This window comes from Cryptomeria japonica, chromosome 7 (genome assembly GCF_030272615.1).
Source record: "Cryptomeria japonica chromosome 7, Sugi_1.0, whole genome shotgun sequence".
NCBI classification, from domain to species: Eukaryota; Viridiplantae; Streptophyta; class Pinopsida; order Cupressales; family Cupressaceae; genus Cryptomeria; species Cryptomeria japonica.
Window position 1 is genome coordinate 479,779,293 of NC_081411.1, and position 26,785 is coordinate 479,806,077.

The 26,785-nt window shown below is 39.1% G+C and overlaps 1 protein-coding gene across 1 annotated transcript in view; it reads right to left on the minus strand.

Moving 5' to 3' along the window:
* LOC131065737 (general transcription and DNA repair factor IIH subunit TFB2) overlaps positions 1-26,785 on the minus strand; it is a 189,429-nt gene that overhangs the window by 101,797 nt on the left and 60,847 nt on the right. Inside the window, exons 6-7 of the mRNA XM_059209292.1 lie at positions 5,666-5,743; positions 5,436-5,522 (exon numbers count right to left, since the gene is read on the minus strand). Coding sequence (XP_059065275.1) covers positions 5,436-5,522; positions 5,666-5,719 — 141 coding nt within the window. The 5' untranslated portion in view covers positions 5,720-5,743. The remainder of the gene's footprint in view (positions 1-5,435; positions 5,523-5,665; positions 5,744-26,785) is intronic.

Here is a 26,785-nt window from a genome sequence, read left to right on the forward strand (position 1 = left end):
GGTTCTGGATCAATCTTCTAAACTCGGATCTGATACCATGTTAAATTTGAACCAGAATAAATAGATAGCAAAAAACTAAACTTATGAACAACACAAACACAAGAACTTATCCTGGGAAAACCCTCCACTTGAGGGTGAAAAACCCAGCCCACTCAAAAATGAACTTTGTTATATCTTTGAAAATGAATACAACTGTTGATAGTTTCAGATTACTATCAATCACAATAAGATAAGATAAGTTTGATTCTCTACAAATCAATCATGACAATGAAGTCAAATGATACATCACATATACATTCTATAAACCTTCATAAGTGTGAAAACTGTGAACACAGAAAACATATAATATTACTAATCTGACAGACTCCATACACATTATTCTCAACTTGCTACAAGACAAAACTGGAAGCCAACAATATGACTATCAATCTGTCAAAGAAGAAGACCCATGAAAATGGAAGAGCGATGAATATAAAGAATCGAATTGCAAGTGAAGAGACTCCATGATGGGGGAAAAGTCACCGACAACCACCAAAGCAATCATAAAAGAAGAATATCGAAAGGAAAAACGGAAGCCAATGAAACGATTCAAGATATAAAAAGATAACTGAAGCCACGAGATAAATAAGGGACGTTGCATCTTGAATCTCTATCGTAGCTATAACTTCAACAAAAAGCACCAGACTATATCAAATATTGAGATATCACCAATAACTACATTCATTGACAATTCTAAAAATAGCAATATTGACAACTGGCTTAGTCGATGCCCAAAACTAACTTATTAAAAATAATATAGGAGAAAACATCCAAAACCACTCCAAAAAAGGGTGTTACACACATCTTAAACATCAAAGCTCAAACAAACAATTGGCATTGCCAACTAGATGGATAAACTATCACCATGAGTTCCCTAACCCTAACTCATTAGCCTACAAGGACCCACTAAATAGGCTAACAATCACCGAACTGAACTACTTAGGAAGGGGAGATTACAATGGTCTAGAATCTAGATTATGAAAGCTGGAGCATAGGTTTCACGTAGATAAGTTGCAAGAGGAAGAAACAATTTTAAGGACTAAATAGAGTATTCTTATATTAAACATGTGTTTTTTTGAAGAATAGTTTAAAAAGTTGTGTATTTTCAAATGTTCAATAAATTTGCCAAGTTTTTCTCAAATTTATCAAAATTTTGGGCCTGCTGAGTTATTATTGATACCTAGTTTTCAATTGTGTATATAGATGGACTTTTATTTGAATTGTTAATACAAATGTGGTAGAATTGTTATTTCTATTCAATTGAATCTTTCAGCATGCTATTTAGATATAGCTAATTTCTAAGCTTTCTGGTTTTGAGCAAATTTGCTCTAAAAATCTAACATGGAGCAATATTTCAATTTGTAATAAATGCCATCACAATAGATGTTTGCCTTGGAATCACTATCATTAAGCATCATTATCTTTCTGGGAAAAATAAATATTATATCGTCAAAAAGTACATTATTGTGAGGTAACTTTTGGCAACATTATACCATTATGATGCAGGAGCATCCCCGGTTCACAGCAATCTTGCATCAACCAAAAAACATTTTCTTTTCTGTTTTGTTTTCTGTGTGTCGCGGTTTTGGTTGACTGGTTCCTGTGGAGTTGGATTCTACTTGAAGACTTGATCATGTTTTCTTTCCTTCAAACTGCATCTCATTTGGATCATTTTTCGACAAGATATCGCTACCGGTTTCCTTGATAGTTTCTTGTTACCAATTGCCTGAGATCTATTCTAAGTGATCTACCGGAACCCATTCTGAAGCTTGCGGAGCCTTGGACGTTGATCACTTCAACACCAAGATGTCTATGGCAAAACTCTGAGAATGTAGAAGAATACAAGGCACAGCTAGGTACTGTATTTCAAGTACGAAACCGGGTAGCACTAGGGAGACGCACTCCGAAGCCTCAAGTTCTGTCGCCAATCCGGCAGCATAACATTACAGATTTTCAAGATAGTCCAAATGGGAACCCAAGCCTCATATTTATAACTTCATTCTTCAAATTCAAATGACATCCCTCCAAATTCCATGCCTTGCATTTGAATTTCATTCCACTTACATGTGGACCCAAGTGTAGCGCCCATTCTCCTAAGTCAAAACTCATGCCCAAGAAGGGGGAGGACCCAGGTTAAACACTTAGGCACATAATGGCGATGCAAAAGTGAAATAATATCCTTCTAAAATATTTCTCATTCCATAAAACATTTGAATTTCGCCAAACTTAGGATTAAATAGGCATTAATCCCAAATTTAATAAACCAGTAGCCAATAAATAGATTAATTAAATATTAACCTTAGGATAAGGAAATAATATTTAATTATGTTGCAAATGTCTCCCGTACTGATTATTATCACCACCAGGATGAAACTGAGCCCGGACGACCACAAACTGCTGCAGAAATCAGAACCCTGTCTACTACCAAAAATAGAATTGTGCCACACAGCCACTTACTAAAAATAGTAAGTCAAGAATTAATGCTCAGAAAAATATGATCATCGTGTCCAGAGGCAAAGCAAGGAGGGCTCAGTAGGACAGTGGCACCAGAATGGTCATTCCTTGACTTACTAAAAATAGTAAGTCCTCGTTTCATCGATGCTAGACCCTGATTACTCATTCCACCTAGCCTACGGGTCTCAGGAATAGGCTAATGGACCAGTGAAAGAGCATCAATGAGAAGGGGACATTACAGTTTTGAAGATTTGAAGACCTTGTATGATGAAGACCTGGATTTTGCAGAACCTTGGAAAGCATATAGAGAACCGGTTATGGTTGATAGGAGCAAATGGTTGGATTACTTCATTCAAGATGGGATGTTATTTAAGGGAGTTCAGTTGTGCATACCTAAAAGTTCCATGAGAGAACCTAATAAAAGAGAAGCATAGTGGAGGTTTAGCTGGACATTTTGGCATTGATAAAACGGTTGCATTGGTGAGTGAGCAGTACTTTTGGCCCCAGATTCATAAGGATGTTAAGAGATGTGCAGAGTTGTAGAGTCCGTCAAGTTGCAAAAGGTAGTAGTCAGAATGTGGGATTGTATAAACCTTTGACAGTACCGGTAAGACCTTGGGAGGATATAAGTATGGATTTTGTACTTGGCTTACCTAAGACACCGAGAGGGAATGATTCTATATTCGTGGTAGTGGATAGATTTTCAAAGATGGCTCATTCCATACCTTGTAAGAAGACATCAGATGCATTGCATGTAGCAGACCTATTTTTCAAGGAAGTGGTAAGATTGCATGGATTACCTAAGAGCACAGTTTCAGATAGAGACATTAAGTTTGTTGGCTATTTTTGGAGAACACTTTGGAAGAAGATGAAAACAGATTTGAAGTTCAGTTCTACTTTTCATCCACAGACAGATGGACAGACAGAAGTAGTTAACCGGAGTTTGGGAAACTTGTTGAGATGTTTAGTGGGAGATAAAACCGGAAGTTGGGATTCGATCCTTGCACAAGCAGAGTTTGCCTATAACAATTCAGTGAATAGAAGTACTGGAAAAACACCTTTTGAGATTGTTACTGGAGTGCATCCTAAAGGAATAGCAGAATTGAGAGACATTAGCAGTGAAGACTGGAAGAGTTCAGAAGCAGAAGAATTTGCAGATCACATGGCGGCATTGCATATTCAAGTTAAACAACATTTGGAAGACATGAATAGCAAATACAAGGAGAAGGCAGATGAGAAGAGGAGACATAAGGAATTTGAAGTTGGCGATAAAGTGATGGTCTATTTGAGAAAAGAGAGATTCCCGGTTGGGACTTATAATAAGTTGCAGATGAAGAAGTTTGGACCTTGTAAGATCTTGAGAAAGTTCAGTTCTGGAAATGCATATGAGGTGGAGCTACCAAATAATCTGTGTATTTCACCTATATTCAACATTATAGATCTTCATGAGTACCATGAACCAGAATTCAGTGAGGACAGTATTGCAGACTTGGAGAAACAATTGCCCCAGAAGGAACCAGATCAGATTGAAGAGATTTGGACAGTAGGATTGAGCATAATACCTGAAGTAGTCAGTACAAAGAATGTCTTGTGAAGTGGAAGAACAAACAAGTGGAAGATTCATCTTGGATTTCTCAGGCAAAGGTAGACCGCCTTGGTTTCCCTCTGACCCCAACAAAGTGAGAGGCTCACTTTTTATTAACCCCGGATGTCTGATGCAGGGGCATCCCCGGTTCACAGCAATCTTGCATCAACCAAAATGCATTTTCTTTTCTATTTTATTTTTTGTTTGCAGTTTCAGTTTTCCTTTCTGTGTGTCCCGGTTTTGGCTCATCGGTTCCTGTGGAGTTGGATTCTACTTGAAGACTTGATCATTTTTTCTTTCTTTCAAACCGCATCTCATTTGGATCACTTTCCGGCAAGATATCGCTATCGGTTTCCTTGATAGTTTCTTGTTAACGGTTGTTCCTTTGTTACCGGTTGCCTGAGACCTATTCTAAGTGATCTACCGGAACCCATTCCGAAGCTTGCGAAGCATTGGACGTTGATCTCGATGTTTCTTGGCGTGTGGCCAACTTTCTACGTTTCATCCTTTGGATTTTCCAGAGGAATCTCTTGTTGGAGGCTGACCTTGCTCATATTGCACCTTAGGTCTTGTTCTTCAAGTTTTGATCCTTTTTGGGCCGACAAGATCCTTTGGATCGATATATTTATTTGTAATCATGCTTTAGAATGTAATCAATCAGAGAATCAAGGAGTGTCAGATAGATAGACTGTGCCTAGAAGATAGATCTTTCGATTCAAAGTCCTGGTGTGACCTATTCTACTAGGCTTGTGTGCCAGTATGTTATAACCCGGTTGTTACTGGTTGGATGCAATTTACTTTCATGCAATAAAACTATCTGTTATGCATTGCCTCCATCATATTTTTGTGTTTCTGTTGTGTTTACTTTTGCTGACCAGTTTGGACTTATCTCCTCGAGGTCCCTCCTTGTTGGTGACTACATCACATTATAAAGTCCATTTTTTATGAAATAACTTTTGGCACTTTATTTTAGTAACCTTGTTGATAACTTCATCCAACTCAAAAAAAATTGGTAAACAAGCACAGTCAATAAGTATGTTCAACAATCTCCAAACCTAAGTTTGACGGTCAAAGATGTTTTAAGCTCACAACGGCTATAATTTTTCTAGGACTGCAACAAATATATTTCATGTTCCAATAATTTTTTTTCTGAAATTACAATTTGCTTTTAGAAAAAGAATGGAAATTTTTAGTTTTTCAAATTCCAAGCATTTCTACTAATACAAGGTGTTCACCTTTTCTCCAAACGTGAATGATTTTTTCTACTTCAATACAATATAATAAAATATGATGTGATGATAAATGGAAATTGTGCAATGCCCTTGGAATACATTTTAGAAAGAGATAATCAACATACCTTGGCTAGTTTTTGGGTACATGGCCCTGAGAAGCTTGCTGCCAAAATCATGGCCAATTTCGTGGGGATAAAGCACCTCTCTTTCTTCTATCAATATATAGGATTTATCTCACATAAGCCTTTGCAATAATGAAATATAGAAAAATTGTAAGGACTCTAAAACTTTTAACATGGTTTCTTTTTTAATTTAAAGTTTACCCAAATATTTATTCATGCCTTATTTATACTACCTGATATTTGACTAAACCAAATGTAGCAAGCTCCTCTACAACATTATATTGCATTTTGAGACCATCGATATTGTAAGGCTGTAAAAATAGACATGATCACGGTAAGCCTATAACAAAATAATTGCTTGTGTAGTAACATTCATAACATGTTATCAAGATTCATTGTTTTTAATTAATTTTAATTATCAACCAATAAATAACTAATGGAATTCTAAAAAGATAATTACAAATACATGATTAGAAAGCTCACTGCAAATCCAATATAAAACAAGTTTTCTTTAGTCTTAGAGAAAAAATATTGTTCATTATAGAAAATAGTATGCACCTAATCAGATTAATGATAATTGTGTTTCTTGAGTTGTGAGTTGGTGGTAGGGTGGGATGAAATGCTCCAAAGTCAGCCCCTGATTAGAAATTTAGTTATAATACATTTATGACACTTTAAGTCACTTTTAAGCATCCCATCATTTAAAACATTCCATTTTCTTCCCAAAGAACTAGAACGCTGTGGTGTCCGAAAAATCAAATTTAATTAAGAAGGCAAACTTAGCGAAAATAATTAAATATATCTCAATAATGCACTCGATCGGCAACAATGGTAAAAATGCATCAGAATTGAAATTTGACTAAGGAGGAGTGATCCCAATGATGAAAGAGGATAAACAAACTTGACTAGGTAAACTACTAAAAATAGACGTGTTGATGGTGAAAGCTTGCACTTTCGGTCAACGCAAAATAGAATGCTGAGTGTATCCTATCCTCTCTTGAATAAGGAAATTCCTAATGCTGTTTGAATTGATCATAAGGAATAACCTCAAGTTTCCAACTGCCAAGTCTTGACTTGCTTAGGATAAGTCAACAATTGATGTGTATTGTTGGTAAACACAAGGGGACTTATGCATTCTACAAGCTGACCTGCATCTGGTATGGCTATCTGGCGATGCTTTAGTTCTCGAACTAGGGAATATAAATAGCAAAGAGATAGGGTTTAGAGATCCTAAGGACAATAATAGTAATAGTTGGTGTTGTAGGTAGACAGATTTCGAATAAACTAGTTCTTGCTTAGCTAGAGATAAACTCACAACTCTACAGGAATAGTGCAAGCTCCAAAGGGGACGAAAGATTTTCAGACCACGAACATTCATCTGGATACCCAATTCTAGCACAATCCAAAACAAACACTCACAATTGAACTAATAGAAATAATAAGTTCGGACTAACCATGCATAGAGACTTACAATCAATAGGCCTCCAATGGTATGAACCTAAAATTAAAATCAGATACCCTCACACTTCACCATTAAGATCATTAAACTTTAATTAGCTAGATGGAGAGAAACCTATTGTGCCTTGCACACACTCCTCGTCATCGACAGGGTGCTCCCCTTTCTCGTCTTATCCTCGCTGAGGTCCCAAGTAGGAAGTTTAGGTAAATTCGTGGAGAGAAGATGCAACAGTTAGGAGTTTGAGAATCAAGAAGATGATATGTCTCAAACTCTGGAGAATTCACGCCTTGGAAGTTGATCGCAATTTTGTTCGCAAAGGAAAATTAAATGAAGAACTTGAGGTGAAACCACAAATACTGTTAAGTCAAAATTGCTCATTAGCAAGTTTGAAGCCTGAAGCTAAAAGGTCAAAGGCTAATCAAAAAGTTTCACCTTTAAACCAAATTGGCCGAAATTAAAAGGTCCTCCAAAATCACCTTAGAGGCTTAAAATGTCAAAACAACATAAGTTGGTGAAAAAAGTCTTTCAAGCAGAAAGACGCCCAAGTCACACATTTCGAGCTTTAGGCTGAGAAAGACATAGAAAGACAAACTTGCAAAGGGGGTCAATGAGCCAAAAGAAGTAAAAAATGTTAAAGCTCTAAAATTCGGCCTAGAAGCCGAAAATTAGAAATCAAAAGCCAAATCACACAAAAGCAGCTTAGAGCCCGATTTTTTCAAGCCAAAAAAACTCACAAAACATTGTTTTAAACCGAAAAAGGTCAAAGGTACTTTAAGTTTGAAAAATCGGCTTCTTAGCCGAAATTGGACAAGGAAGTTCAAATCATGCATTTTGGTCTTTTATGCCGAAAAAGTGAGAAGTAATAAATGTCAAAGCTAAAATCGGCCTAAAAGCCCGAAATATTAGAAAAAGCTCACAAATCGGTCTCCAAGGTCGAAATATGAGATAAAGTTTACAAAATTCCCATCTAAGCCGAAAACTCAAAAAGCTGTCAAATTCGGCCTTTAAGCCGAAAATTACAAAACAAAATGAAGTCTCGCATTTTAGTCACATAGGCCGAAAAAGGTAAGAAGAAGACTTAAGTCGCACAAAATCGAATTGGACGCCGAAGTTGAAAGACTGAAATACGAAGCTCTCAAAATCGGCACTTAGGCTGAAATTGCCAAGAGAGACTAAAAATCAGACAAAGGGTGCAACGTCTCACAAAATCAATTAAGAAGACGAAGAGACCAAAATCGTGCATTTTGGCCATTTTGGCTGAACTAGGACAGAATTCCAAGTCGTGCATTTTGTCGTAGAGACCAAAATCGTGCAAGGAGAGTTCATATGCCGAAAAGGGAGAATAGAATTCCAAGTCACGCAAAAACCCTCATTCCGCCGAAAATCTTCAAAGACTTCCATCATGCCAGCAAAATTCAAAATCACGCAAAGATCCTTTGTGAGCCAAAAGTGAGAGAATAAAGTCACGCAAGAAGACCAAAATTGCACAGCAGGTGTTGTTTTGCCGAAACCATTCAAGCTTGCAAAACCAATTAAAATCCTGAAAAATTGTAAAGGATAAATTCGTGCAAAGTCCTCTTATTTTCCAAAAAAGAGAAAGAAGACATTAAGTCCAGACCACGAGAGTTCAGTTCGCACAGATCATCTTCATTAGGCCGAAGAAGTCTTCAAAATCTGCAACATTGCACAGTGTTTCATAGCCGAAAATCTTAAGAAAGCCCAAATCGCACGAATACAACCTACTAGAGTCATTCAAGGTTCAAAGTTGTGTGACGTTTTTTTAATATATTTATAGCCGAAATCAAGAGAAAATTCAAAATTGCACAAGAGAAGACTATTTCGGCAAAGACAAACAATCTGCAAGCTAATCTCTAGGTAAGCTCGAATTTCCCCTCCAAATGGTTTAAGATCTATGCAAATGATCACGTTTGTTAACCTAGGGTTAGGGTATAAATCTGAATGCGAGAGACTATGAAAATATAACTTAAGAAAAAATCATCACATCCCACAACAACATTCAACTATCAAATTCGGCCTTCTAGCTGAAATTTCAAACTTGGATAAAATTTAGGAATCCTGGCCCGAAATTACAAAACACATAGGATCATCTTTCTGGAAAATTGCACGCACTATCATCTTCGAAACAATCAACGCAAACAAAAATTGAAAATTTAAATGCTCATTCGCGCAAACCGATAACCATGGCAACTTTCCCAAACCATCAACAATCAGGAGCAACTCTTTTTGAAATTTTGCTCGAATCAGCTACCAAAAAATCAACTCTTCAGTGTCCAAATTCCATTTAAAATGCAAAATTTGAATTGTTTAAATAGCCCGTTTTAACACGCTTTCAATTTCTAAATTATCTGGCTGTTTAACAATTTTTATGCTGACGCCGTCTTCTAGCACTGCTAACCCGTGTTTTCGCATCAAAACTTGTCTCATAATTTGTGTCCAGGTGTGCAGGATAAATGCCTAATCAGGCGGCAGAGTCTTCAAAGGCCCGACGCACCAAGAACATCACTAACCTCCAAAGCCAACATTCCCTACAAGCTGGAAAAAATGAAATATCAGTATCAGGGGGGGTGATCAAAGAGTCAAAGGTCTAGAGTGAGTGGGATAATTTTGGGGATACAGACCTTGGGCATATAAACATTCGAGACTTCAGAGACAAAGTGTATGCTCCAAATGTATATGGCAAACCTAGTTGAATTCTATAAAGTGGCATCGTGCAGGTTGCTGGTTTCCCACCGATAGTACAAAATTATGAGCTTGTGGTCGAGGTCGCAAGGCACTATCAACCGGAAACAAGAATGGTGGTGGTAAGGAGAATGGTAATGGCCAACTTTACACCTGAGGCCATTGGGAAAGCATTTGATATCCCGCTACTTGAACATGCCACCGCAGTGACCATTGATGAGGCCCATCTTGCTGTTGACAAGGATCCCAATAAGTGCAAGATATTAATAAACGAAGAATGGTTTAAGGTAAGAATACTCCCGAGCAATAGGATTGTCAAAAAGACCTACAGAAGCAAGTTTAATGATGAGTACGGGGACATGGTCACGCTACTTAGCCGAGTTATGGGGCTCCCCCTGTCTAACCTATATGAGGATTGGATGTTCTATTTCACCGAGTAGGTCTTTAATGGAAAGGCTAAGTTTGAGTGGGCTCAAATCATTAGCGATAACATTCACACGCAGCTAGTGGAGCTCGAGGAGAAGAAATACTTCACCATGACCTCCTACTTAGTCTGTATGTTCGCTAGGCATCAGTAGCTGCCAGGGTTGATCAAAAAGGGTGAGATTGGGAATGGGCCGAATCAGGTAAAGGTGTATGACTGCTAACCCCAATTGCATTATTATAACATAGCTCAAAGGGAGAAAAACAACATCGCCTATGCAATCGGTCAGTATGAACACGTGAATGATGCATTCACAATGTGCATGGTTAGGATGATGCAAGGGGATTACACATAAGAGTGTCACAGCAAGCTACCACATTGATACAAAAGTACAGGGCATGGTTCATTCAATTCCCTCGCTTCTCCTACATCAGAATCTCAGGCTTCGAGCGAACACCATACTAGCTTCCCTGTTATCCATCAGACAGAATGGTCCTCATGGAAGTTGCAAGATAGGTGCACCCAGCAGGGAGCATACTCAGAGGAAAAAAAACATTCGGGGTTCACATTCCCAATGGTCATAGGCAAGAATGATGTATATTTCAAAAACTCTGTGCAAGTCGAGGAATCCTTTGATGAATTGACAACATATTGCTTGCAGGAGCATCTCCCCAAGAGATACTTCGACCCCGCTAGGTTAGGAAAGAAGGCCTATGGCAGGCATTATAGAGCTAAGGCATCCATAGAGGACTACTGGGCTAACTGCCTAGATGACTTTGAGGTCCGTCGGCGAGAATACTCAAGGTTAGATGTTCAACAAATGATAGATTTCGAGTACTGTCGGGTCCCGGATCAGGTAGTTGATTATGGAGATTGCCTGCAGACTCAAGATTATGAGGTAGTTAAAGACCTCCCACCAGCCATTAACTGGGCCCAGGACCCAATCACAGACTTGGAGGCCGTCATGGAAGGCCCTAGAAGATATACAGACAACTAGCTATCCCAGCAAACAGAAAGGCTAACTCATGAAGGGACTCAGTTCACCTATAGTCTCATGGGCAATCTTGATTCCCAATCTTCAAAGGACGAAGGAGCATCAAGTGCGCCAAGGGAAGAAGAGGTTGAAAATCCAGAGAAGAAAAGAAAGAAGGCAAAGGCTAGCAAGGGAGCTCGGGCATCAAAGGGAACAAGAAGGGAGAAGATACCAATTAGGAGGCCAGAAGTTACTACTTCATCCAAGAATCCCAGTTTGGATGATGATGTAGTTGAGTTTGATCATCTACCAACCCTGTTGGCCATTTGGTGGAATTGATTATGTGTTGCATTGATGTTTTGTCATTGATGCCAACACTAGCTGTTTGGATTCTTTACCGGCACCCTTCTGGTCCCGGTAGGTTAAGTGCTTTCTGGTTAACTTGGATCCGGCATGATCCGGTAGGCTCCGGTATAGTCTGGTGATGGAATCAACTTGTTCATGATACTTATACTCATATTTGGTCAGTTGGTTTTGATTTGGAGATCGGATGCTATCCTGCTTGCTTAGAAGATTGGTTTCTGGTTCCGGCGAGGGTTTCACCAGTAGAGCTTTTGATGGAGATCTTTGATGAATTGCATAAGTGGTGTTGGTGCAGCTTCTGATGGAGTTTCAGGATGTTGTTGGTGATCATGTTCGAGACTTGGCGGATGGAGATCATTGCTGAAGCGTATAGACCTATACTTGGTCCCGGTTGATCTAGGTTATGGACCAGCTTTAATGTAATGTGTGGATAGGACCTATTAATGTATTTCTGGGATGTCTTATGTGTTGTTTGGTCTAAGGCCGACATGGTTTGTAATTATGTAATTGGTTTATTGTCTGGTAGCCAACTTGATTGTTTATGGTCGAGGGTTTGTATATATAGATGTAAGATCTCATTGTAGATCATCATGGTTAATGTTAGAGGTCATGGTCAAGAAATGTAATGTGTGAATAATGCAATATCATTCAGGCAAAGGAGTTGGTCAATCATTGGAGATCGAATTGGGTTTATGAAAGAGGATTTAGTCCTCCGATATTGAGCTTAACCGGAATTGTACTCAGGCATAGGAGATGCTATCTTTTGCAGTTCAACACTTCTCCGGATTGTAGTCTGGATTTCTATGTAGTCAGTGAGGGTCCTTTTGTGATGAGCAGTGCACTCTAGGCTGTTGGCCTTCCTGCAAGTGCAGACCCCTCAATTGTAATTCACATACTTACTGCAGAAGTATTATCTAACTATGGGTAGGCTTCCCACCGCGGTTTTTCCCTTTACCAGGTTTTCCACGTACAAATGTTGGAGTTATGTGCATGGCTTTTATTTTGTGATTATTGTTTATGCTTAATTGGTTTAACTGCTATTCCGGTATTAATGTTTTGGGTTCCGCTATTAAAGTTTAAATTGCTAATGGCACCTGTAATCTGTGACAACTGATTTACCGCCCCCCCCCCCCCCCCCTCTCAATTGTCTTCCGGTTATTTGAACTATCTAACAAACCCCACCTTCACAAAAGGATCCAATTGCATCAGAGGTGAATGATCCGCAGACGCAAATTGAGCAAGAAACAGAGACACGGATCATTAGTTTGGAGAGATCTAAAAATCAAGTCGAAGATGGAGTAATTGTGCCAAATCAAGGGACTGATAGACAAGAGCCCACGCAAGGAAGCAGGCACGAGGCACACCAAGAAGAAGGTGATACCAGGGATAATACCACTGTTGAGGGAGAAAAGGGAGAAGATAGAACCTGTAATAAACCCCCTTAATTTTTTGATTTTTCAATAGCAAGATCACAAACACACTAATCATCCGTTAGGGTTAGAATAATGAAATCCAAACAACTAAAGGGAACCCTACACCTTTTGACCACTGAGAGCCCAAACTGGGAGGGTGAGAGCATACGGTGGTAGGGGAGTGTTAGTAATAACTTGCTGAAGTGTTGAATACAATAATGGATGGCAAGCCAGCCTCTTCCACTTATCCAGCGAGTGAATCAAGACACTTGGCAGTAAACCAGACAAGAGAACAAATCTCCAAAACACGAATCACTCTACGGCAATATTTCAGCGGAAGGATTGAACACACCAAACAAGCTCAACTCAACCGCTTATGCAACGAGAGGATCATTACAATAAATATCACTCAACCGCTTATGCAGCGAGAGGACCATTACAAACAAATATCACTCTACTGCTTATGCAGTGGGAGGACTAAGCAACAATTATCAAAATATAGGCAGCAAGTCAGCCTCTTCCACTTTTCAATGGGAATGCTTACAATCCAGAAATGGTTAGTAGTACTACTACTTAACCTTACAATAATGAGATAGAATATTAGAATAGAGCAGTAATGTTGTCCAATGCTGATAAATATCTCCAGCCAATCACTAACTCTCAAAAGCTCATTTAAGATGTAAATATGAAATTCTGGAAATCAATAACACGCAGACTAGCAACTTCAAGAATTTCTAAAATGCTCATATCTCACTCAAAACTCACTCAAATCATGCCAAGTCACACCCAAACCAACACTACGCATTAGGTGACCAAGTACAAATAGAGAGATAACATCAAAATGACCTCCAACTAATTTCACGCTTCCCAATACACACCCCCAAAAGTATGCCTAGGCAGAAAGGTACGATTTGCAATTAAAAATTGAATACTCAAAACCAAGGGCTAAAAACTTACAAATCTCTTCGTCAACAGCATAGGAAAGTAAAGAACCGATACCCAGAATCAGTGGGAGCTCGCATAGAGACTTGTGAGTGGAAATAAGCTTTAGCCAAGATGCCAACCAGCAACCAAAACACACCAAACTCGCACTAAACAAAAGCAGCAGATGCACACCTTCTCAATTCGCTCTATCTATTCCTCAGAGTGAGAAATAGTCACAACCACAGCTAGGTGCTATATTTCAAGCACGAAACCAGCAAGGGCTAGGAAGCTCATGACTTCGAAGCAACAATCTGGCACCATTTCGGCAGCAATTCATTGTATAAATTTTCATGGATGAAAAATGAGAAGCCAAGCTCACTTATTTATAGATTTGCTTGTTCAGAATAACATTCAAATGCCCCTCAAATTCGTCCCAAATTACATGACAGTGTAATTCGCCCAAATAGCTTCCAAATTACATTTCATTTCACCCCTTAAGTGGCTGCCCAAGATGTATTTTTGCACTGTCTAGACAAGTCGAACTTATCCAAGGTCCACAAGTGATAACTTAATCACTTAATTTCTCAATTCAATGCCCAACTTAGGAAAATAATTAAAATTCATGAATAGCATATATATTCTTTTTTCCTAAGTCGTCCAAAACAATTAAATATTAAACTTAATGATAAGGTATTAATATTTAATAAATTAATTTGCAGACCAAATGTAGAACAATGCCACTGAGGACAGAAGTGTCAGAAAGACCAACAGCAGAACTGAACCAGAGCTCTGAATTATACTGCTAAAAATAGAAATACTCAAACTGCCACTTACTAAAAATAGTAAGTCATGAAATATTGCTCTGAAAAACATGATATTCGCACCCAGAGAAAGATCTCGGAAAGCTCAATAAAATTGTACCATCTAGTCAGCCACACCCTAACTTACTAAAAATAGTAAGTTCAAACTCCACCACATAATCAAATGCATGTTATGCCATGCTGGAGTACACGAAAAACCCAGAAGGAATCCATAAACAGAACTGAAGAATCCCCTCCTGACAAACCCTAGAAAGCTCGTGAAGAACTCCACAAAAGTAGGAAACCCTAATTCCCCTTTCCAAATAGCCTACGGGTCTCCGGAATAGGCCAATGGACCGCTGAATACAAATCACTGAGAAGAGGAAATTACAGTCTGCCCTCCCCAAAATTGCTTGTCCTCCAGCAATCGCAAGCCAGGATGCTGTAAAATCTCCTCATTCTCCCAAGTAGCATCCTCAACTGGTAGGTCCTTCCACTTCACCAAGTACTCTTTGATAGTCCTCCTAAAAAATCGTTCTCTGACATCAAGGATTGCCTCAGGAACAAGCACCAATTCTCCTTCCTCATCCAAAGGAGGCAAATTGGAAGAGACTATCACATTGTGCCCAAGCGCCCTTTTGAGGCGTGACACGTGGAAGACATTATGCACTCGGCTACTCGCTGGTAGCTCCAACTCATAAGCCACAACTCCAACTCTCCTGATGACCTTGAATGGCCCATAAAAACGTGGCTTAAGCTTCTCCGCTCCACTCTTCTTGAGGGTAGACTGTCTGAAGGGTTGTAGTCTCAAGTTGACCATATCCCCAACCTCAAATGAACGCTCAACACGTTGTTGATTGTTGTGCTCGCACACACAACCCATTTTCTTCAAACAGGGACCCTCATAGTTGCAGCCTACCTATCCGTATAGAGAGAAGCTCCTCCCATGGTCAAGCGTCTGGAATCCCGAGTGTCGGGTCGGGCCAAGAGAAATTCGCCCACCAACAAAATTACCCGAACTCCATCAAAGTAGAAAGTCGCGCATTTTGGGTGATATGGCCGACAAGGTTAATGAAGGCTAAAATCGCACAGATGCCCGAAAATTTGTTGAAGAAGGTCATCATGATTTGCCATTAGAGCTCGAGTTTGAAATCCCCGGTGAAACCTAATGAAGTGTCAAAGGCCGAAAACAAAAGAGATCAAATTCAAGTCTCACAAAATCCACTAGTGAGCCGAAAAAGTAGAGAGAAAAGACGTTAGGCCAAAATCATGAATTTCACCAAAAATCAGCCTCTAAGCTAGAAATATCAATCATAAACTTCCAAATCGGCTCAAATGACCGAAATGTAAGGCAATATCTCAAATTCTCGCAAAAGAGGTCTCAAAGCCGAAAACTTAAGTCTGAATCACGTCATTCCCCATTTCAAGCCGAAAATGCACGAAATACTCATTTAACCCGAAATCGCTGAGAAGGGCGCCCAATATGAGTCAAATCGTGCATAAATCCTAAGTAAGTCGAAAACTCCTTAAGTCAACATCGCATCAAACCACCCATCTGGGCCGAAAATTGGAAGCAAGACAAAATCACGAAATCTCCTTTTAGCTCGAAATCATTAAAGTCTATAATAAATTGTGCATCTTAGTCATTTTGGCCGAAAATGGAATACGGAGGTCAAATCACGCAATAACACTTAAGAGGCCGAAATCATTCTCAAACTTTTAGAATCCTCTTATGAGTCAGAGTTGAAGGATGAAGAGCTACTCGTTTCAAATAAACCCTAGTCGCACGACCATATACGAAGTTCGCCAAGTTCACAAAATCTTTCAAAAGGCCGAAACCCACTCAAAACTCTCAAATCGGTGAAGTAGGCTGAAAAACATTTGAAAACTCGCAAAATCGTGACTCAGGCCGAAAATGACATACAAGGTGAAAATCACATGATTTCCCCCCAAGCCGACAATGATTAATAGATACAAAGTTGCACGATTTGTTTGTTGCAGAGGGCAAAAGGGTTTGGCAAAATGAGTCTTTTAAAACACACACACTACCCGAAAATGGTGAAAGACGTCAATTCACAAGATAACTTTATCAGCCGAAAATTCTAAAGAGCCCAATCAACCTGAAAATCATTAAGTTGTGAGGGGCGAAATCATTATCGCCATAGTTCATACTTGCCAATGTCATATTAAAGCTTGGCTTTATTCCAATGAATTCAAATCACGACACCCATAGGCCCGAGTTTGACAAAGAGACCTGTTGACGTGTTTTTTATGACTAAAGTTATCAACGGTCACCTTACTCTCTCTTGATCAAAGTGCGATTGCATGCTAAAATTGCAAGATGTTCAAACAATCGTCTCCAAGGTTCCTTTATGCTACGGGCGTGACTCAATTGGCTGATGTGATTGTTGGTAATCCAAGGGGCCTTGCGTTTGCATCGTTCTTTCACTTCTTTGTTGTGGTTGGAACTCTATCATCGGATATGGCAATTCTGTGATGTTGCCGCTTCGAACGGACTAAAATGAACTGAAAATAAAGGGGAAAAGGGTTTAGAAGGATCTAAATCTATTCCTAAGGGCAGTGATATCAACAGTTAATGATTTGGTGGAAAAATTCCAAACAAACCAAGCTCTTCTTCGCCAAGTTAAACTACAACTCCGCAAGAACCGGTGCAATCTTCTGAGGATGTTGAAGAATTTTCATATTGAGAAAGTGCATTTGAATACCCAACACGGCGCAATCCAAATGACCATTCACAATCGAACTTAGCACAAATTTGGGGTTCTAGCTAACTTTACACTGCAACTTACAATCAGCAAGATGCAAAAAGTATGAACCATGAAAAGTCATCAAACACCATTACATTCTCCATTAAAATCCAAGCACTTTATCTAACAATTGAGAAAATAAAATTCTACTCTAAGCGAGGATGGTGAAACCATGCAAGTTTTGAAAAAATAACTTAAGTGGACACCATCAAAGAACAATGTTTCACTATTATTTTCTCAAAAACATATCACAACAATTCCATACAAGTCTCCCTCCTTTTACAAATGAGGGGGTCACCCCTTTATATAGGCCTTAGGCTATGATTACATGTAAAACCCTAATTAGGGTTTGCCCAAAAGATTCTCCACTCAAGATGCAACAAGGCGGGAATCAACAACTAATAACCCATCATGCCCATATACAATTAATTCAAAAGTACCCAAAATAGCATCCATTGCGCATTAAATGCACCACCTCTTTCAAATTCGCCCAACATGTGTTGAATATTCATCCATGCAAAAATCACCCCATTATGTCATAAATGCTCCATCATTTCCGCATGCGGCGGCTGCATGCAAAAAGAATCTGCCATAAATTCAACATGCAATGACCGGGTCGCCATTTGGTCAAATATTCCGGCAATGAATGCGCCACCATACTGCCATGTGTTCAATAGATCCTCGCCATGCAAGTGGACCCTGCCGTCGTATATCCACTATTGCACATCTCGAATTGTTGGAGAGAGAAAATTTGATTCAGGAAGAATTTTCTTGAAGTCTCTTCAACTCTCCTTGCATGAAGAAGGTTTTTCATCAATTCTGCACATTTCCTATTTTTTACGAAAATTTTCAAATTAGGCTTCCACGGTCCAAGGGAGAGAAAATTCTCCTACAAATCCAAATTTGTAAAAATTTTGAAATTTGGATGTGATTTGATGCCCGAGAATGGATTTTTCAATAATTTTCTTTGGGGGAAATTTCTTATTCAGTTCATCCTTGATTCCTTCCTTGCCTTAGAAATTTTCATGTCTTAGACAAATTTCCTTAGTTTTTCGGCCTGAGCATGGAATTCATTTTGCATGGTGGAATTCATCATTTAAACCTTCCTTTCTTGTCTTTGAACTTGGGCGTTGAACTGGCTTGATGAAGGAATTCATCCTTTACACATTTTCCAAAGCCTAGGCATTTTGGCGCCCTTTCATATACATGGGTGGAATTTCACACTGAAAGAGGAATTCATACTTTGTTTGAATTATCCATCATCCCTTGAATCTTGAATTTTCTCCATCTTCCACGCCTTGTGTGTTTTGGCACCTTAATGAACCCTTGGGCGCAAATTCTCCATGGAGGAGGAATTCATGAGTTTGAGCATTCTCCAAGGCATATCAACTTTAGCGCCCTCCCTTGGCTTGGGGCAGATTTTTGTATTGGTCAAGGAATTCATTGAATGTTGAATTCTCCATGACTTGTTGACTTTGGAGCCTTCCTGAGTGCTTAGGTGGATTCTCACCATGGAGGAGGAATTCACAACCTTTTCTTTCCTCCATGACACTTCAATTTTGGCGCCCTCAAAAAATTCAACATGGAGGAGGATTTCATCATTTTGTCTATTGTCCATGAGCATACTACTTTAGTGCCCTCCTTTGTTCCTAGGCAGCATTTTGACTTGGCCAAGGAATACATGATTTTCAAAGTTTTTCATGAGTCATCCATTTTAGTGTCCTCCCTCATGTCTAGGCGCTATTTCTCTCTATGGAAGGAATTCCATTCCTTGTCCATCTTCCCTGAGCATTCCATTTTGGCACCCCTCCTTGGTCTAGGGCACAAATTTGCATCAAAGGAGGAATTTGATGTTTTTTGTGAATTCCAAGGCAAATGAACTTTAGCGCCCAACTCCATTTCATGGCGCCATTTCACCATGAGGAAGGATTCACTCGTTTTTCAAACTTTCCAAGTACACTTAGATTTGGCGCCCATCTGCACATCTAAGCGCTAAACTCATATGATGGAGGATTCTTCATTATTTTAATGAATTCCGGACTCAATTGGATTTGACGCCTTGTTCTGAGTTCATGTGTGGATTTCTCCCTGGCATGGAAATTCATCATTCAATCTTTCAGGCTTAGAACATTTTGATCTCCTTCTAATTTTGAAGTGTCTTCTTGGACTTGGCTGGATTTTTGAGCTTCTTCTAGATGAAGCCATCATATAAGAATTTGGGGTGATTTCCAAGACAGAGACAAATTTCTTGAGCTTTCCACTTCAGGAATGGGCTTCTAGCACTTAACCATTTTCTAACTCTCCCTGTCTGCTTTCTGACTTTCCGGAATTAGAAGCAATCGTGAATGCTTGATCTTTGTCACCTTGCCCAAATGGTCCTGTCAGAACAAACTTTCCAAAAATAGAAACCTTTAAAACGTCAACGTTAGATCCCTAGATAGGACACATAAATGACTTACTATAAATAGAAACTTATTAAAAATAGTAAGTTTGATTTTTGGCAAAATGACGACATTCCGGGACTCTGTGAAATCCCTAAAAAATAGGAACTTTCTAAAAATAGAAAGTTGCTCTGTTTTGGCTCAAATTTTATTGGGAGGTTCCTTGAAGGTACCCAATTCCAGTTCTAAGTTCAGTTTTTCCAAAACCCTAAAAGAAACCCCTAAAATTAACAAAACGAGTCCTAGACTTAACCAAATTTGCTCAAACGAAAAGCGGACTTAATCAATATGACCCCCAAACACTTGCAAAGCAGAGAGACTAATGAGACTGCTGCGAAAGACCCCAAAAACACAAGCCAAAAGACTGGGGGGGCCTAAAAAGTAGGGGGTCCCCATTTGCAATAGGGCGATGTGTGAAAATGTCACAACAAGACCTATGTCGCGAAAAGGAGAGCTTCAACCCGAAAATCAAAAAGCTTTCAAATTCGGCTTATAGGCCGAAAAGGGGTAAATGCTTTAAAATTGGCAAACACCAAGAAGAGCCAAATAAAATCGCACATTCTGGCTAAAATGGGCAAATTTCTCCATTTCGTGAGGAAACTTTAAAAAGGGTAAGGGGGTCGACCAAGTGAGAACTCACGTATTTTAATCCTAAAACCTTAATTTCGCAAGGGGAGATTTTAAATCGAAGCACCTTTCGTCTTCATCAAGGGACATTTAAAATTTACTATTTGTTAAATTAATTTAATTAATTTTTCAAATTGATTTATTAAAGTGAAATTGATTGTTTGCAGGACGTCCTCAGGAAGAACCAGGAGAAAGCCTGAAATGCAAAACAAGGAGCTAAGGTGACAATTTAACGCAAGAATGCAGATCGCGATCAAAGCCAAGAGTGAAGATGCAGGAGCGCGAGATCGGAACCAAGCATTAGGAAGCGTGTCATTGGACAAAAAGCCAAAGTCCACCACCATACCAAAGACCGAAAAACACTCCAAATGCTGCAAGTGTATGCTTCAGAAATGCACAGTTGGATTTAGTTCCAGAAATTCAGTTTTAAAAACTGAAATTGCTTTAATGTAAAACTGCCTGTGGGCCCCACTCAAGATAATTTAAAACAAAGGGGACACATGTCAGTTATGTCTATCAGCCAAATTGACCGAATTAAAGCCAAACAGTTGTCGGTAGTTGAAATAGTGGTTGGATAGATAACTAAAACTTGAGTGGGCATGGGTTAAAGCTACCAGCTTCTGGAAGGCAAATTGCAACCCTTGGATGCAGTCAATCCTGGCCACCGGTTCAACATGTAAAATCTAGAAAAGGCAGGATGCCTGTCATTGTAAAAGATTAGAATTTTGTAGTGGGATTTTGGAGTTAGAATAGGTTAGATTTTAGCCATAGCATAGAGATGCTGCAAAAATTGTTGTAATGGTAGCTGAAGCAAATATATGAACATTCAAATACGGTGTTTGTTGTCTTTGTTTTAGTTTGTTTGCTTGGTTTCTTTCAGCTGGTTAATTTTAGAGTGCAGGAATTTTAATGGTGAAGTGTGGAGGGGTATTTGATGCATTTTTGGTTCATACCATTGGGGGTCTGTTGATTGTAGGTCACCGTGCATGGTTAGTTTGAACCCAAATTGTGCTTAGTTCAACTACAGGTGTTCGTTTTAGGCTGCGCCACAATTGGGTGCCTAAATGAATGTCTCCGGTCTGAAAATCCTTCATCCCTTGGAGATTGCACAATTCTTGTCTAGTTGTGAGTGTATCTCTGGCAAAAACAAGAATCTGTTTATCGAAATCTGTCTACCCACTGCATCAACTATTATCATCACTGTCTTTAGGTTTCCTAAACCCCCCTTCCCTTTTGATTTTATCTCGCAGTCTATGAATTGCAACAGACCAACTTGTTGCAAAACGTAAGTCCCCTCATGCTCCCAGCAAAACACATCGACCATTGAGTTATCTCGCAGTCAAGAACTGACAATCGAAACCTTGAGGTTGTCCCCATTGATCAATTAAAAACAACACTATGGATTTCCTTATCTCAAGAGAGGATTGGATACTCGATGAGATCATTCTATTATGTGTTGGCTGGATGGAGTTTGCAGCAATGCAACTTTAGCCACGTCAACAAAATTGGCGCTAGAAGGAGGGCCGATATGATGAATGTTTGAACAGCTAAATCCAGATCATATCAATCCATATTTGTGAAGAGTAACCTTATTGCCTTTTTTACCCTCCTCCGCACGCAACAGAATTGGCGCTAGGAGGGCCCCTGTCAGGTTCCTTGCAGCAAGTTGTGTTTACCATACCCTTCCAATGCTATATTCGGGATATGTTAGATCCTTGTTAAACCGAAAAAACCGAAAAAAATCAGAAAAATCTGAAAATACCAAAAAGTTCTGAGTCAAAATGTTGGGTCAACCGCTTCATGAAGGCTGCCAGCAATCCCACATTTCTCAGATCCAGCAAAGGATGAGTCTGCAGTTGTATCCAAGGTAGTTATCCGAGTTCACATCTGTAGGGTACTGCAGAATTCATGGTACAACTTAGCACGATGAATTGAATTGTTTGACGTTTGTCAAGAGTCGAGTCAGTATTACAAGGACATATATTATTTTGGGATATTCCCAAACCAGAGGAGCTCGTACAGCAGGATATCCCCAGTCCTCCGTCAAGCATTGAGGAGTTTACACGATTTAAGGACCGGATTGAGAACCAATTTGGTCTCGAAGAGGAATTATGCTTAGAGAGCATGTTGTCACCTTGGTGGTACAAAATTCACCACGCCCCACATTCGGAATTCACTTGCTCATTATGCATGGAGGCAGTTAATCAAGTCAAAGCCCAATACGGACTGTTGGAAGAGTCAGAGGAGCCCATCACCAGCAAAGTGTGGAGTGCCTACCTTGCTATAGACGAGTATAGACAACGCAAAATCAATACAGCACCGCACTCCCCGATGATGAAAGGATGGAATTGCCAAGTGTTGATCACAGTGAATCAGTAAACTAGACTGTGGCAGTGAATGATTTTGCTATCCTTGTGCCAAAAGAAGATATGACTGCGGATAATAGTGATGTCCCTGCACCTGAGGAAGATGACCATCAAGTGAGCTCCGAAGATCAGCCCAGCACTGAAGAGCAATTTGCAACAGCCCCACCAATGGAGGATGTTAATGCATTAGTAGATTCTGCAAGATAAGACTTCTCTAACCCGTTAATCTCCTTTATTCTGTTATGGTTTATTCATCTATGCTATTAGATTATCTGATTTATGCTTTCCGAACTGAATATGTTTATCAGATTGTAACATTGATCATGATTATGATATTGGCATTGGATAAAGATGGATTAGATCGACGACTTGATTAACATAGTTAAGCATCGATCTAAATGCGATCTAAATGCTCTCGGGCTAATAACCCGATAGCATATTAATGTCGATTCATTTATGAATCGGCATTAATATGCTATCGGGGTATTAACCCTATAGCATATGTAATGCTATTTGTTATCGGGTTTAGTTCATACCGATAAACATTTATAATCGGGTCATTAACAAAGCATCATAACTAACACCGTTTCAACCGAGTGTTTATTAAATGTTAGTTACCAAACATAACTGAAATCGGGATGTGCAATATGGAAAGACACCGATCAATAGGTGCATTGATCGGTCATGTCTAAAAGACATGACATGACCGGTCAAGACATCTATTGACCGGTCTTCAAAAACATATAAAGCCCGACATGAATCATTTGGAGAAAACATATAAAAATATTAATGATCTCTCTCCTTCAGCCTGCAACAAAACAATCAGATTATCAGACAATATAATCATATAAAATTCTCACATATATAATTTGTTCTTTTATTGCAATTGAATAAAACTTTACATGGTATCAGAGTGAGGCTAATCGAATCTGAGGCTATTCAATATCTGAATAATTCAAGAACAAAATTATATATTACATCACATTTCCAAAATGTCCAGCGCTATTAGATTTGAAGATAGACTCGGAGGTAGCGATGATTTCTCAGCTTGGAAGTTTAGAATCAAAATGATTTTGAGAGAAAACAAAGTTGATTCATATGTTCAAACTAAAAGTGTAGCACCCGAGAATGAACCCGACAAAAAAGCATGGATTGAGGGAAATGAAAAGGCTATTAAAATAATAGTTGATGGGGTAAGAAACAACATAATGCCCATCATAAAGAAACAAGAGACAGATTACAAAATGTTCAAAGCACTTGAAAGGACATTTGAGATATCAAATGCAAGTCGTACTCTGGCATTGAAACGAGAGATAAATTATATCACGATGAACAAAGGGGAGACAATCAACTCCTACTTCATGCGAATATCAACCCTAAGAGATGAACTTGCAACCCTTGATTATGAGATCCAGAGTAAAGAATTAACACTCATTGCTCTAGATGGGTTGCCCAATGGATGGAATACATTTGTCCAAGGCATTAGTGCAAGGTCCAAATATCCTAAGTTTCAAAGGTTAAGAGATGATTGTCTCCAAGAAGAGTCGAGATTCAACAAAATTGGAATAAAACAAAAGAACATAGATGAAGACCTTCAAGTCCTAAATACTAACACAAATAAGAAAAGTAAGAAGAAGCAATTTAGGAAAAGAAAAAGTCATCAAGGCAAGAACACTCCAAAGAAAGACCTATCACATATTCAATGTTATAGGTGTGACAAATTCGGACACTATGTTGTGAAATGTCTAGAGAGAGCCAAACAAGCCACATTTGCCAAAGTAGGAAAATCCAAAAGGGAAGATGACTTCGAGAACTATGTCCTCTACTCAACACTTACAAGCCATACAACAAACAAGTCTAACTCATGGGTGATCGACAATGGTTCATCCAGACCAGAGAAACGGGACTCGCCCGAAATTGCCCAGACTCGGCGAGTCCGAGTCCGAGTCAGGCTGGCCGAGTCCCAGGGGCTCGGACTCGGACTCAACCGAGTCTGGCGAGTGACTCGCCGAGTTGACGAGTTTGGCCCAAACTCACCAAACTCGGCGAGTCCCGAGCCTTGGACTCGACCGGCATTGGCATAAGTTAAAACGCCAAAAAAAAATAGTTTGGAAAGTTTTTTTAAATCCGTTTTTTAATGTTAATTGTCTTCTAGCCCTAAAAGTGACTTTCATTTCATTCACTTGCAAAAAAAGGAAGAGTAAAGTGAGTTGGGAAGAAAAACAAGGGTGCATAGAAGAAAAACCAGCAAGGAGGAAGCTCAAGTTTTCTTCAATTTGTCACATTGGAGCTGCATTGTGTTTCGATTTGGTGCATCAAGAGTTGGATAAGAAGAGTTTGCAGCTCATTTCAAGCTTGTTGTAAGAGGTAAGATTGTTTTTTTGAACATTATTTTGTTTCTTGTATGCAAAAATTCCATTTTCTATTCATTTATTTTGAAAGTTTTACATTTTCTTGTATGCAAGATCTTTTGTATGTTTGTAATTTGTATGTAGCATGTAGTATGTAGTTGTACTATGTAGGGTTGTATGTAGGGTTTGTAAATTTTTTTTTTTTTAAATTGTAGGGTTTGACAAACCCTACAATTTTTTTTAAAAAAAAATTACAAACCCTACTTTAGTTTTTTTGAATGTATGTATTAATTTTATTTTGTATTTGTAATATTTTATTGCAGCAAACTTCACTTTATTATTTGCCTCAACTTCAAGTTTCACAAAACTATCCTAAAATGTCTACTTTAGCTTCTAGACCCCCCATGAGAAAGGACCCTGCTTGAAAATATCATGAGGATTTTCCAGGGCAAGGAAAGGGGCAAACAAAATGTATGTTTTGCAAAACAATATTCCATGGAGGTATATATAGGCTGAAATACCATATTGCTGGTGTGCCTGGACATGATGCCGAACCATGCCTAAAAGTAGTGTCTGAGGCTGTACGTGATTGTTATGTAATGGTTGAGGAGATTGAAAGAAAAAAGAAACAAAAGGAGGATAGAGCGGCCATTGGGAGAGAGACAGTTTTAGGAAGAGGGACACAGTTAGGTTGTGTTGGAGGCCCTTCTTCCTTACCTCCATATCGTCCCACTCAGATTGCTACTGCTGGTGCTTCCGTTTCTGCTTCTGCTTCTATAAGTGGCAGTGCCACCGCCACTTCTCATGCTCCTACCACTAGTAGTTGTAGTGGGAATGTTACCATTGGACCTAGGATTCGTAAATCTAGGTTGGATTCCTTCTTTGTGCCTCGCACTACTCTTGGGTCCCAACCGTCGCTTGAGAGCATGGGTTGGAACAAGGAGGTCCATGATGTTGCTAAAATGGCAATTGGCAGGTTTTGGAGCTACAGCTGTATTCCATTCTTTGTAGCCAGGTGAATGTTTTACTAACTTTTATGTTTGATAACTTTGATTGTTTTAATTTTTATACTTAACTTATCTCATTGAATTTTTATACTTAACTTATCTCATTGAGTTTCTTTGTGACAGGTCTCCTTATTGGCAACAAATGGTTGATGCCATTACCATATGCGGGGCGGGGTTCAAAGCCCCTAGTGAGAGTGATTTGAAGGGACCCATTTTGTCTCAAATGGTGGATGATGTGAAAAAGGATTTAGATGAACAACGCCACATATGGAGCACTAAAGGTTGCACCATCATGACTGATGGTTGGACGGATAGGAGAAATAGAACTCTCCTTAATTTTCTTGTTTCTTCCGCAGGTGATTGATTAATTTTAGTTTCATATAGTCTTTAATTTTTAATTTTTTATCTAATGGTTTATTGAATGATCATTGACCTAGCTTTATTTTTTTATTTCAGGGGGCACCGTTTTCATCAAGTCCATTGATGCCTCCGCCCATTGCAAGAATGCCACCTACCTATGTGAGTAGATAGAGGAGGTGATTGAAGATGTGGGTGAGGAGAACGTGGTACAGGTGGTGACCGACAATGTAGCAAATTATGTTGCTGCGGGTAAACTTTTGATTACAAACTAATTTTGTTTGCAAATTAATTACTATCTTGTAGTTTGTACCTCCATTAATTACAATTTACAATGCAACAAATTATGTTGCTGCAGGTAGACTATTGATGGAGAGCACC